General features: G+C 44.1%; 1 protein-coding gene across 4 annotated transcripts in view; it reads left to right on the top strand.

Annotated features, from left to right (window-relative positions):
* The window catches only part of LOC123952300 (contactin-associated protein-like 3), a 210,634-nt gene extending 200,893 nt beyond the window's left edge, over positions 1-9,741 (top strand). For 3 of the 4 annotated variants that reach the window (XM_046021654.1, XM_046021657.1, XM_046021656.1), the window contains 3 exons: positions 4,926-5,156; positions 5,387-5,458; positions 9,411-9,741. In XM_046021654.1, coding sequence (XP_045877610.1) covers positions 4,926-5,156; positions 5,387-5,458; positions 9,411-9,604 — 497 coding nt within the window. In that variant the 3' untranslated portion in view covers positions 9,605-9,741. The remainder of the gene's footprint in view (positions 1-4,925; positions 5,157-5,386; positions 5,459-9,410) is intronic. The other variant, XM_046021655.1, reaches the window with a different exon arrangement.
* The last annotated feature ends 3,753 nt before the right edge of the window (positions 9,742-13,494 follow it).

Raw genomic sequence — 13,494 nt, 5'->3', positions numbered from 1 at the left:
ATTTGAGCGCTTGTGCATTGGTGATGTGAATGTAAAATGTGTGGCCACTGTGGAAAAACAGTTTGGCAGTTTATCTGGAAGTTAAACACGGAGTTACTGTATGACCGCTCCTAGGTATATACCCAAGAGAACTGAAAACATATGTTCAGACACAATAGGTATATGCAAATCCCCATAGCTGTGTTCTCCACTAATAAATAACCCAGCTTGGGAATAACCCCAGGGACTATCAACTAAGTGATACAGCATTACGTTTGTGCCAGTGTTTCACTGTGTGCCACAAAGAAAAGTGAAATATTGGCCATAAAATGTAATGAAGTAGCAACACAGGCTACAAATGGGTGAAAACATGATGCTAAATAAGTGAGGATAAATACCGAAAGTCACTTACTGTATGACTTATTTTATATGAAATGTCCAGAATAGGCAAATCATAGAAATAGAAAGTTTGGGTTTGCCCAGGGCTGGAGAGGGGTAGGAATGGGACATGGAGTCTAATGTGTACTGGGTTTCTTTAGGAGAGATGGAAATATTCTGCGAGGGAATACTGGTAACGATTTTACAACGGTGTAAATATACAAAATCCCCCTGAATTGTATACTTTAAAAGGGCCTGTCTTATGGTATGTGAATTATATCTCAATAATAATATAAAAAAACCATTAGAGATTCATTTCTTTTGCCAATGCCTCTTCTGCGCACACAGCTGGGTCGTAACTGGGTGTCTATTCTGAAGTGTGAATGAGTGTGTTTAAGGACAGGGTATGATGGGAGGTGGGGGGAGGGAAGTGGAAGGGCTCAGGGTTCAGGACTGCTGAAACGGGCAGAGCCACATCGGGAGGGGCTGCGCAGTTGTGAAGTGGATTGAAGAACTAAAAGCAGCGATTGCGTGGAGTTCTGATGTGATCACCTTGTTGGGTGAAAGAGTGGTGGAGACTGCCTACATGTCACTATACAAAGAGTCTGTATTATGTACAATGACTAGTGTTCCAGGAAGTGCCTACTGGCATTGCTCGCTCTGGGCACATCAGGTCCCAGATTACCCCTGATTTCTTCTCTGGTGTTAGCTGCAAGCGCTGGGAGAGCCTGGTGCTCGGTGGGCATGTGTTTTGGGGAGGAAGGAATAATTCATTTCTTTCTCATTCCAAAAATCAGGACCCTCTGGCTCTGAATTGTTGGAAAGATGGAATGGAAAAGTCTGTCTTCTACTCGTTTTCTAATTATGTCACTTATCTAGAATTTTTTTTTTTAAAGTTTGACTTCCAGAGGGAAGGTCAGCATTGCTAAGCATGGTTATACCTATCCTCTGTGCCCCTCATGGAGCAGGGGATGGACTGGATGGTTGGGCCACGTTCCTTCTGCCATTGTAAGGGAGAGAGACTACTTCCTACATTCTGTTTGGGGCCAGATCATGAGCCTGCAGGTCTGCTGCTGGGTATGGGGCAGAAAAGATGCAGCCTCTAGCTTGCCAGGACCCCCCTATCATCTAAGATCCTCAGCCATGGAGTTCTCACAGTGGAATGATAAATCAAGAGCTAAAAAGATGATGTCACCCCCCAAGAAGATGGGGAGGAGGAATGAAGACAAAACTACAATTCCCACATCAAAATAGAGCCATTAAAGAAGACAGAACACAACTGTGATGAAACTTGGCATTCAAGGACACTTGAAAAAGTCACACACCAACTCTGAGGGTTAAAGTAAATATGGGTTTTCATGATTTCACAGTGTTATCTGAAGGAGAGAATCATCACTGATTCTCATTAGACAGTAGTCTGGAATATTACAGAGATGGGCTATCTCAAACCGCAGAGAAAAAAAGATTAAGAGAGAGAAATTAGAAGGGAAAATGAGAGAAAACCTAATGGGAATAATTAGAGGTCCAGAAACAGAACTGGAAGCAAAGAGTAATTATGCATGAAAAAAAAATTCTCTGAGCTAAAGGAAAATATGAGTTGCAGATTGAAAGAATGCATTTCGATGAGAAAAGACATACAACTGGGAAAATTTCTGAATTGCAAAACCCACAGAGAATAATCCTCCAAACTTTCTAGACAGAAGTTACTACAATGAAAAAATAATGATTTGGGCATCAGCATCTAACTTCTCATTTGTTACAGCGGGATAAAAAAATGATGTGGATTATCGTTAGTATGGATGAGGAATGAGCCACAATGCAAGCATCTAATATATAATGTATTTGACAAGGTTAAAAAAAAGTTTTTTTGGATAACAAGGAAGGATGGAGATTAAATATTGACCATGCCTCCCATCTGAGGAAAATACTAGAGAATTATTCCAGTCAAAAAACGAATCACAACCATGACCTCAGGATGGAAAATATGAAGGCAGCAGGAAGCAGTGAGCAGTAAACTTGCATTTTCTTGGTACCCCATATGCATACAAAGTCATGGCTACAGCTTTGGGGTTAATAACAGGCTATGGGGGCACACAAGCCCACCCACACATGCCCATACCCACAATCCTCAAGTACGTATAAATGTCAAGCACAAGTTCTTGACTGCAATGTAGTGTTCTACCGGGGTTCCTTTCTTGAATAATAGCACTGCCTAGAGACATTTTAAAATTTATCTTTAAAATGAATTTCACAAAGTTAGTCCAGTTAATTATAAGATACATGTCTGCCCAGGATTGATTCTGTGACCCTATCCTGGTAGTGCTCGTTTTAGACTTTGACCAGGAAAGCGAGTGTTGTGCAGGTCCTCTCTTTGCTCAGCGGCTGGGACTTTTAATTGGCCTGTGGTGTTTTGTTTTTGTTTTTTAGTATTTTAGCATTGTGGCATTCCTATGTTACTATCAGAGCATTTTCCTGTTTTAGTTCTTCTTGACATTCTCTTAAGTATATTCAAGCAAGAATGCCTTTCTTTATGGAATATATATTGTTTGAAAGCAAAAAGAAGTGACCTTTAAAGAACTCTATTTTTTATTTTATTTTATTATTATTTTTTATTTGCGGGAGAGAGAGTGTGCATAAGGGCTGGAGCGGGGGGGGGTCAGTTGGAGAGGGAAGAGCAGACTCCCCCCAGAGCAGGGAGCATGAAGGGGCTCAACCCCAGGACCCCTAGATCCTGACCTGAGCCAAAGGCTGACCCTTAAACGACGGAGCCACCTGGGTGCCCCAGAAGAGCTCTTTAATCTAAAATGATCATTCAGCTGAGTAGTCTCCAGCTGGCTTATTTCACTGTAAGAATCTACCTGAAATTCATCATACATAAGCCTCCTTGATGCCTCATATGATCAGCCTGGCCCAGAGAGCTGTGTGTTTCAGAGAGTTGTTTATTAGTATTGTAGCAATGTAAACATGCCCCTCATTGTAGTTGCTTTTAGAGGTCTTTTACATAGCACTTAGACTACCCCTCAAAAACTCAAAGGAAGCAAACACTACCCCCTAAGAGTTTATCCACAACATCAAGAGGGATAGATCACAGCTGAGATTCTCAGGGTGAACTTAAAGACCTTCTATCATGCTAACCAAAAAGACTTGTAGAGTCGCACATATATTCTATGGAAGGTATAGCATTTATTCTAAATATAGCGAAATAAGTCAATTGGAGAAAGACAACTATCATATGATCTCCCTGATATGAGGAAGTGAAGATGCAACATGGGGAGTAGGAAAAGAATAAATGAAAGAAGATGGGATAGGGAGGGAGACAAACCATTAGAGACTCTTAATCTCACAAAACAAACTGAGGGTTGGGGGGGAGCGGGGGAGGGAGAGGGTGGCTGGGTTATGGACACTGCGGAGGGTATGTGCTATGGTGAGTGCTGTGAAGTGTGTAACCTGGCGATTCACAGACCTGTACCCCTGGGGCTAATAATACATTATAAGTTTATAAAGAAATAAAAAAAATAAATATCGTGTAATGATCCCCATTTACCCACCCCTTAATGCAAGCAATTACAAACATGTCCAAAAGCCATTGGCAGAATAAAGAGATAATATCCTGTTGAAAACGGGATTCCCGTGACCAGCCTGGATCCAGGTCGCTCCACGTGAGAGACATTCAGACATTTCTGAAATCTAATGTGAACTAGCTTCCAGCAGGAATAAAAACACTGTAGGTATTACATCGGGAGCATGAAATTCTCACCTCTGCAAATGACCCCACACGGTGGCCGGCCTGCGGAAGGCACCGGGTGAATTCTTGGTTGCTGTGTATGGTTGGTAGGAGAAGATGTCACCCGACTAGTGAACACACTGAAGCAGGGAGGGAGTCAGACACAGATGACGCGGGTCCCCATATTGAGGCAGCTTCCCTGCGCATCCATGAAATGTCTGGAGCCTGCACGGAACTGGGCGCACTGAGCAAGTGCAGTGTAGGAGCTAATCGTCCTCGAGGTGAAGGGATTGGTGCTCTGCTCTTGTGGGTCCGTCACTGCCCTTCTCCCACTAACCAACCTCGGTGAGATCTGAGCCAGGTCTGGGGCTAGGACCGCGGGAAAGGCAGCAGGAGGTGAGGTTCCCCGGTGGCAGCTGCAGCTGGGCGGGGCCCCTGTGGGGCTGCAAACGGGGCCAGAATCAAGTGTAAATGGAGAGGTTAGAACGGCCCCAGGGATTCCCAGAGCACTGTTGTCCCCATGCGGGTGACATTTCACTGCGATCGCCTAGATTACCAGCCACAGTTCCCGTTACAAAATACTGCCGTGATCTTTGAAACGCAACAGCAAAGGTGGAATCCTTTGTTGGGCGGGACCGCACCCGGGGTTGCTTCGGCCTGCCCCCGGGCAAAGTTGGCGCCAGCCGGTCACTAGCGAAGGCCGCAGGGACCGCCCTGCCTGTCTTGCCCTACGGAAGGAAGGGCAGAGGGTTCCGAGGGCGGGTCGGTTGGTGGAGGTCCTGCAGACGCGGGGCAGGCCTGCGCCCCCCGCGACCTAACGCGTGCCTCTCTTGTCTGCCCGCAGAGGCCCCCGGCGCGGATCCGGACACGCAGCGGGCCGGCGCGCGTGGCTTCACTGGCTGCCTGTCGGCCGTGCGCTTCGGCCCCGCCGCTCCACTCAAGGCTGCGCTGCGCCCAGGCGGCCCCGTCGCGGTCACTGTGCACGGATACGTGGCCGCCACGTCCCGCTGCGCGGAGTCCGCTGGGCCCGGAGCCACAGCGCGGGAGGCCACCCGCCCGCTCGCAGGTAGCACAGGTGCGTGCCCCTCCGCCTGCGGTCGCGGTCGCGCTCGCCGCCCGCGGTCCTCCACCCCGTCTGTACCCCAGGGCTGCCCAGGCCCTCGGTGGGGTCGCCTGGCCCTGCGCTGGTCTGGGTTTCCTGCTCCTTTCCGCTCGCGTAGGGCTCTGTTCTCCTGTCAGATGTTTGCGAACGTCGCCAAAGCCTTCTTCCCTCTGCCTCTGTCATTCTCCCTTTCTCTGCTGTAGGTGGTTCTGGACCGACAGACGGGGGAGAGCCCTTAGTTAGCGCTGACAGAAGTGACCCTGCTGTCATCGGAGGTAACAGGGCTGTGAACGACCTGGTCCTCGGGGTTGCTCTCACCGCCGGCATAAAGCCGTGTCCGGGAGTCCGAGCTGAGGGGCGAGGTCAATGGCAGGACACCCCTTTGTGGGCGTTCTTTACTGGCTTGCCCCCATGTCGGCCTCTGCGGGGCTGAGTGGAGTGAACCCATGGTTGCACCGAGATGCTCTTTAAAGGATAGTTGCCAAACCACAGAGTAATAAGGTTTTTTGTTTGAAAATACCCATTCATATTTCTCAGGAGATCATATGTACACATGTACGTACACAACATACTCACCTTTACATCTTTGATCCAAAAATAGCCAGGGATCTCTCAATCCATTTGCCCAAACGTTAAAAATAATATTAAAAGTAAAGCATTAGGTGAGTTTAGAATCGCCTAAACTATGCAAATTGTCATTTTCATAGACATAAAGATAGAAAACTTAAAGAGTTTTCTAAACATAAGTATATGGAACTGTTTCCTGGTGTCAGTCTTAACTTAGATTTACATATATTTATTTGTATTTCTAAATGTAACTATTCACATATATTTGTATTATATATACACGTTCAGTGTCACATGTATTCTATGCATGTGATGGTAAAACTGGATATAACAGCTCTTTAAAGCAAAGTCCTATAGATAAACTATGTATGTATTTACATATATATTTACATATATTCACATATAATGTATATTTATATTTTCTATGTACTTACATATATTTGAAGAGGTACAAGTTGTTCCATCTTAAATATCTCCCACTGTATTCTCTGAAACAGAATTTATTTAGGCCTGCTTTAAAAAATGAATATTCAAGTCTCCTCCTTATGATTCAGAGAACACTTATATTTATTAGACTACTGGAATGTGTCCATTGCAAACTCTCTGGGCCAGGAGGGAACGAGCTGCTCTCTGTCTGACGGCTATTCCAGATAAGGGAGGTCGTCCTCAAGCTGGGGGATACAGATGGGTGTCCACTTTTCAGGCAGACCAGACTGGATCTGCCCATTAAGTTTCTGTTCATCAAGATGCCAGTTTTCTCCAGACTATTAGGAAGGTACTCAGACATTTTCAAGTGCTGACCAAATCTGTTTAAGAATGTGAACTTGCCCATTCCTATCTTAACCACTTCTTTTTTTCTAAAGAATGAAGTATATGATCTTCTGATTTCATAACTCCAGGAACAAAGAAACATATGTGTTATTTATAATGTACACCTAAAAGGAATACTTTTGTGTTAAAATATAAATCAAGTCTTAATCCTGAACAGTTCTCATTTATTTTGAATGAGAAGACTTCACTATAAAGCAAGAAGCTGATTTAAAATAAAACGACTTAAATGTGATCCATGCGTTTGAAATAGGAATCAAAGTCCAAACATGCAAAATGTCATGGTTGGTGCCATGTGTAGAGAGAGCAACGATGACAGTCAGGTTGGTGCTAGAACAGAAGGTGTGGTCTTTGGAGCTTTATCGCCTTTGATTAATTATCACTGTCAAGTTGTACAAAGTAAGTAAGTTGCAGCAATATTATTCCCCTGAGAAATCCTGCTTGGCTCCTGATAGACGGGAGGGAGAACCAGAGCACATGGGGTGTTAGGGAGGTAACAACTCAGGTTACTGGCCCCCACAACTCACTTGGCTCTGCTTTCGATCTGTGCTATGGCTCTGTGCTGCACGGTTGTCAGCTGCCAAGTATATTGAGCTGCAGTGTAGAATCCTGGGTGGAATCCTCAGCCCTGTGTCTGAATGACCACAGACCACACTATGTGTAAAGTACTTAGTCCGGTTAAAGAACCACCCCAACAGGTGGATTTCTCCTCGTGCTGCACTCCATCACCTCTCTTCTTGCAAACAAAGGGAACAATAGAGGAAGGGGAATTAACCTAAATCATGCTCACACCTGGTACACTGGAGATCACAGAGTGTTTCTTGCCAAGGCATCCATCGTGTTGATGGACAGGCAGAGAAGGACACAGATGTGTAGATGGATGGAGAGGCAGACAGACCTAAGTGCTTGTCACAGACACATTCACACTGGGATTGCTGAAAGGAAGGTTATAGAAGGCATCGGATGCATTAGTCACATCATCTCAGTCTCTTCAGAGAGCGGATGAAGACAGAGGTTGCTCTGGAACCCTACCAAGTCTCACAGAAAGAACAAGCTAGTACTCAGTTACATACATAGTAACATCCTAGGTGTTTGAGGGTAACGGTGACAGTGACTGGATAATCAAGTGGCCTGATCACTGTTATTGAGTTCCTGTCCCTGACACTAAAATTGGATACAATGTAGCTCTTCAAAGTGAAGTCCTGTAACAAAACTTCAGAGTAATTAAAGCAACAACTGTTTGTTGTCAGGTGAGGTGCAAGGTGTAGTGAACGTGATGACTGTTGTACTTGTTAGTATTAAGAACCTTTCCAAAGGTTCTGAGCATCTGCTCAGGAATCCCTGTGACCAAAGGCACCCACTGAGCTGCGAGTCTCTTGGGCTCCGTTATGCTCTTTATTTCTGTCCCAGAGCATAGTGAAGAATCTTCATTTAACAACACGAATTTGGATTCAGTTAACTAAACAGTAATGCATTTTCTAACATTTGCTAATTGCAATATCAATGCCTGTCAGTCATCTTAAAAGTGTTTGACTGATGAACACTGTTTTGGTACCTCCCTGTTTCAGTACGGATTAACCCTCATTCTTTAATGAGTATGGCAGCTTGAGCAAACCCCTCTAGGCTTATCTGACCGTCCCAACACTGGCAGCCCTTGAAAAAAATGAGAGGAACTTCTGAAACAATATTGGTGTCCAAGCCTCCCACCGAAGATTCTGAGCCATCGTCTGCCATGCAGCCAAAGTTGAGAAGCACTGACACAGCTAACACTTCAGTACTTAAAGCATTACCAGCAAAAGATGTCAAATAATCCACTTTCCCTGTCGCTGAACATTGTCTCTCTTTCTACAAATTTTTAATACAGTGGTATATCGGTTATCTACTGCTATCTGACAGATCATCACCCACGTAGAACTTAACCCAACTCCCTTTTAGTATGTCCTGGTTTCTGTGGGTCAGAAGTCTGGGCAGAGCTTAGCTGGGTCTTCTGCTCAGTGTCATAGGAGCCTGCAATGAAGGTGTCAGCCAGCATTGAGGTCTCATCTGGAGATTCCTCTGGGGAAGGATCCACTTCCTCCTCTGCATGGGTGTTGAAGGCATCCAGAGTCTTGTAGTTGTAAGGCTGAGAGTGTCTCGATTGTTGCTGGCTGCCCTTAGTACCTAGAGGTTGCCTGTAGTTCTGTGCCATGTAGGGATTCCCATGTGGACTCCCACCATGACTGCCTGCCCCCTTACCGCCAGCAGGAAGAGGAACAGTCCCGTAAGACAGGTGCTACCTTCTCACATACCATAATCACATAACCAAGGTACAGCACAGACCCTACACACAAGCAACTGAAAGGGATCACACACAAGACATGGCCTCCAGCAGCAGAGATCACGTAAGACTCTTCTAGCCTCATAGAAGGAACTGGTGTACTCACCACAGAACTGTAAATCAGCAGAATGTCAGCAGCAGATCTTTTTAATGTACTTGCACATAAGCATTTAATTACTCCATGACAAATCTATACACTCCATCCTTTTAAAATAATGAAAACATACTCGCTTGTTATCATGAAGTGGGAGCATGACCTAGAGGCCATGCTGGGGTTCCGAATTTTAACAGGAAGGCACCAAGTGAATGCCAGGCCAATAGATCTTTAACCTAAAGGCATAAAACTGTTGTATCCAAAGGACGTGCGGACTTAGAAGTAAAGTCAGTGTTCCAGTAGGCCAGTGCCCACTTTCCTGATGATGCGCGTGTGATGTACGTGAAGCTTGCTATCAGCTATGTAGGTCCTGTATGTTAGAAGTCTGTATTCTGATTGCACCTCCCCGTTCTCTCACCAGGTGTGATAGCGGTGGTGGTATTTGTCTTGCTCTGTCTCACCGTGGTAGCCGCACGCATTTATCAACAGAGGTGGTTGTACCAAAAAAATCAGTCAACTGTTCCCCCGGCTGGAGACAGTGCTGAGACTGCTCTGAAGAGTGAGGTCAATGTGCAAAGCTCAGTCAGTGAGAGCCAGAGAGAGTACTTCTTCTGAAGGGCAGCGGCGCCTCACTTTGGGCTCTGGTGATGGGACTTTCTTGCTAAGTGGGGGCCTCCCAGCGAATGAAGCCCCGCCTCCCCCTCACCGCCCCCCCCCCAATGACCTGTGTGTGTAGAAGCAACTCGGCTGTGCCCATTAACCCCTGTGCAGCGGTGTCTGACTGTCTGGCCTGATTGTCGAAAATTCACATGTGGTTTGCATAATGACTTTGGGTTTGAAGTGAGAACAAGGATGTGAGCTGTGGTCCTACTCTCTTAAAAATGAGACCTGGAAGTTTATAAAAGTCAAAGTTGGACCCTAGTGTTGTGTGTTGCGTGGAAATCTGTGTTTTGCCTCCTTTATTGGTCACCTGCGGATGCTTCTAAGCCGGGAAGTGCTTCTCAGATGGTCTTGGAGTGCATTTCTATCTTCGTGTGAACCAGAGCCCATGGGCCAAAAGTGCACTAGCAACCTAGAAAAAAGCATTTTTTTTTGGCCGAGTGTTTTTATGATCTGTCTCTTTTTAGTAAGTTTGCATACATTTTTAGTGATGAAATGAATATTGAATGTCAGCTATGAAATTGTAGTATTCTGTTCACTTATGGAGCAGAAAAATTCATAGTCAGCAAAGCGTGTGAAGCATTCTAGTCTGTGCTACTTTGCTTTTTTTTCTTTGTAATTCGTCATTTTAATCTTTGTAAATTATGATAAAGATCAGCTGACAATCTCCCCAAAAGGTATATTTTCTAACTGAAGTTGTGCCCAGGTATAAACTCTGTCCTTAACACTGCAAATGTATCCTTCCTCCCTTTCATCAGAATGAACTTAATCCTAAATTTGTTTCTTTCAAATGTGGGGTGCTATGGTCACGATTCTTTGCAGTCTTGTGGTTCTCTTTTTCTGAAGGTTGTCGCAACTGGATTTCTTGCGACCATCTTTTTTCATTTACTTGGGAAAAGTCCTGTTTTGTACAAAAGCTCTCCATTTCTTTTTTTTAAATTATGAACGATCTAGGCAAACCATCCCCTGAAATACCATCTCAGTCTAGTCACTGTTTTGGAATGTCAGGGGAAGGGTGCTGATGCCATGGAAAATGCAGGTTGTAGGATCTGGACCCGATCTGTCATTCTGGTTAGGAATCTAGGATCTCAGAGTCAGAGTCATCCATCAGAACACCCAGAATCAACCAGTTCATTTCATATTCAGGGATATTTGCATATTCCGAGTGTAAAGAATTTGAATTAACCACAGGAATTATTCCAGTAATGAATTTTGTGGTAGGGGTCGGAGGATAATTGCATGGAGATGACCATTTGCACTCACTAGCCATTTCTAAGTGAAATGTGCTATGGTCTTGATAAGCCACTTGCCACGTGCCTGCCAGGAATCACGTTGCTTTCTTTGACCACAACAGGACCACCCAGAACTCCATACACTGAGCCTTGCTATGCTCTTCGAGTGTATGCCTATTTTTCTGTGATTTTTTTAAGCAGTAGAAAAAGATATCCTCTGTACTAAGTCTTTTCTCAAAAAACAAAAACAAAAACAAAAACAAAAAAACACAACCCTTTTTTCTTATGGTTTCATATTAGTTTTCTATGAGGTTTAACAAGTCACCACAATATATTATCTCATAGTTTCTGTGGATCAGGAGCTGGGCACGGGTTTACCGTGTTTTCTGCAAGGCGGCTTTGAGGTATCAGCCAGGACTGTGTCCTCATCCGGAGACTCAGCTGAGGAAGTCCTCAGTCTTATGGTTATGGACAGCATTCCGTTCCTTACTGCTGGGAGATTCCTGGAAGCCTGCTTCTGCTCGAGGACAGCAAGAGAGAGAGAGAGAGAGAGAGAGAGAAAGAGAGAGAGAGAGAGAAAGAAAGAGACAGAGACTCTGAGCAAGTCTGCTAACAAGAGGGAGTTTTATACACTGTAATGTGATGATGGGGGTGATGGCCCATCCCCATTGCCAAATTCAGTTGGTTAGAAGCAAGTCCTAGGTCCTGCCCACACTGAAGAAGAGGGGAACGCGGAAGGACTTGAGCCAGCAGGTTGAGATCATGAGAGTCACGTGAAGGTTAATCTACCACAGTACTATATCGAAGTTTCTTTACGTGAAGAATGAAGGATTTTCAGGGTCTCAATAGAGTAATATATGAAGAACCTACTTTGGTGAATGATATATACCACCCCACACACAAAGACTTATGCAGAATGGAGAAGGATTCAGCACAAAAACGATAGGTTCTAGTTAATGCACAGAAGACTGTTAACACCCTAAAATCACTACAACTTTAACAAATGATCATGGTAAGTTCCGGAAATGTTCCTCACTTTGGTAGCTGGCATTTTGCAGATTTATAGATAGTGAAATTCATTGTATTCTGCTCTCTTTTTAAAAGAGAAAACAAAATATTTGTACCAAACTGCAGTGACATATTACCCAGTTTACTGATTTGTAAACTTTACCTGCTTATTTGTTAATGAAATAACCTTTTTGAATTAAATTAGGAAAATATTTTTAAGAGAAATCAAATGAAATTTGAATTATGAAATTACATTGTTTTTTCCCTAAAATATTAAAAGTTGTGCAAATGCATATATTCTGTTGTGGTGTGTGTATTATTTTATCTCTGCTTTTTATAGAGAGTACTATGCTCTGATAATATGATTTGTGATGGTGTTTAAACTATCAAACACAAAGTAAAACATAATATTTACTGATTTCTACAACTTAAAGTACCTATGAATATAGGTATTTATACCTTTGCCAGAGAACAATAATTTAACATTCAGTAAGTTATTTGTTGAATGTTTTCTATGTACTCAAAACAGATTACACAAAATTTCCCCCCAGAGCTGGGTTTCTAGAGCACTATAAATGTACAAATCCGTCTGCAAATAAATCTTTCTATGAAATAAATGTTCAAAGATAATAATTCCCCAAGATCAATTTCCAAATGGTAAAGGAAAATAGTACATAATTAACACTTACTATTGGGACTAGAACTTCAGAACCCCTGTCTACTCCATGATGAAGTAAAGCCCCCTTCACTACCGCCCAGCATTACGTAGCCATAGAGAAAAACATGTTGGGGCATTCTCTGCATGTAGAATAATCACCACTTCTGGAATTTTTGTTTGATTTCTTTCCTTACAGAATATCTGGTGGATAATTGTTTTCCATGGATTTTTTAAAAAGATATTTTATTTATTTGACAGACAGAGATCACAAGTAGGCAGAGAGGCAGGCAGAGAGGGAAGCAGGCTCCTTGCTGAGCAGAGAGCCTGATGCGGGGCTTGATCCCAGGACCCTGGGACCATGACCTAAGCTGAAAGCAGAGGCTTTAACCCACTGAGCCACCCAGGCACCCCTTCCATGGATTTTTTAAGGATAAAATATAAAGTTCATGATTCTTGCCTTGAAGGAGGACAAACGCGATGAATGTATTTTCCTGTATAGGGTATAAACTGATGGTGACAATGCGACTGGGATGTTGAAATAGTCTTCCCACATGGGGGGGGGGGCTGTGAGGAAGACCTCACATGGGGGGTTTTGGACCATCTTCCCACACGGGGACCTTGGACCGTCTTCCCACACGGGAGGCCGTAGACCCGTAGTGAATGAACACATTTATTGGGTTGCTTAATTTGTTGTTTGCAGTGCACGTAGCTAACATGTTTAAGGAGTCCCTGGGTACTTTCCATGGGTCCTGGAGGTTTCCTTCTATGCCAGACTGGCTCGTCAGGCGTGGCAACATGGAAGGAACAATTAGGAAAATAGTGATAAACATGAAGTGGTCTGTGTTCCAAATGAGGAAATGGACTTGGTGTGTATGTGTGTCCACAGCTCTCCCGGAGACCATGGGCTCGTTTTCAAACTCTAGGGCATTGGCAGATTCTGTACAGGT

Source organism: Meles meles, chromosome 10 (genome assembly GCF_922984935.1).
Source record: "Meles meles chromosome 10, mMelMel3.1 paternal haplotype, whole genome shotgun sequence".
Taxonomy (NCBI): Eukaryota; Metazoa; Chordata; class Mammalia; order Carnivora; family Mustelidae; genus Meles; species Meles meles.
Note: the sequence above shows the minus strand (reverse complement) of the source record. Positions and strands in the feature narration are given on the sequence as shown.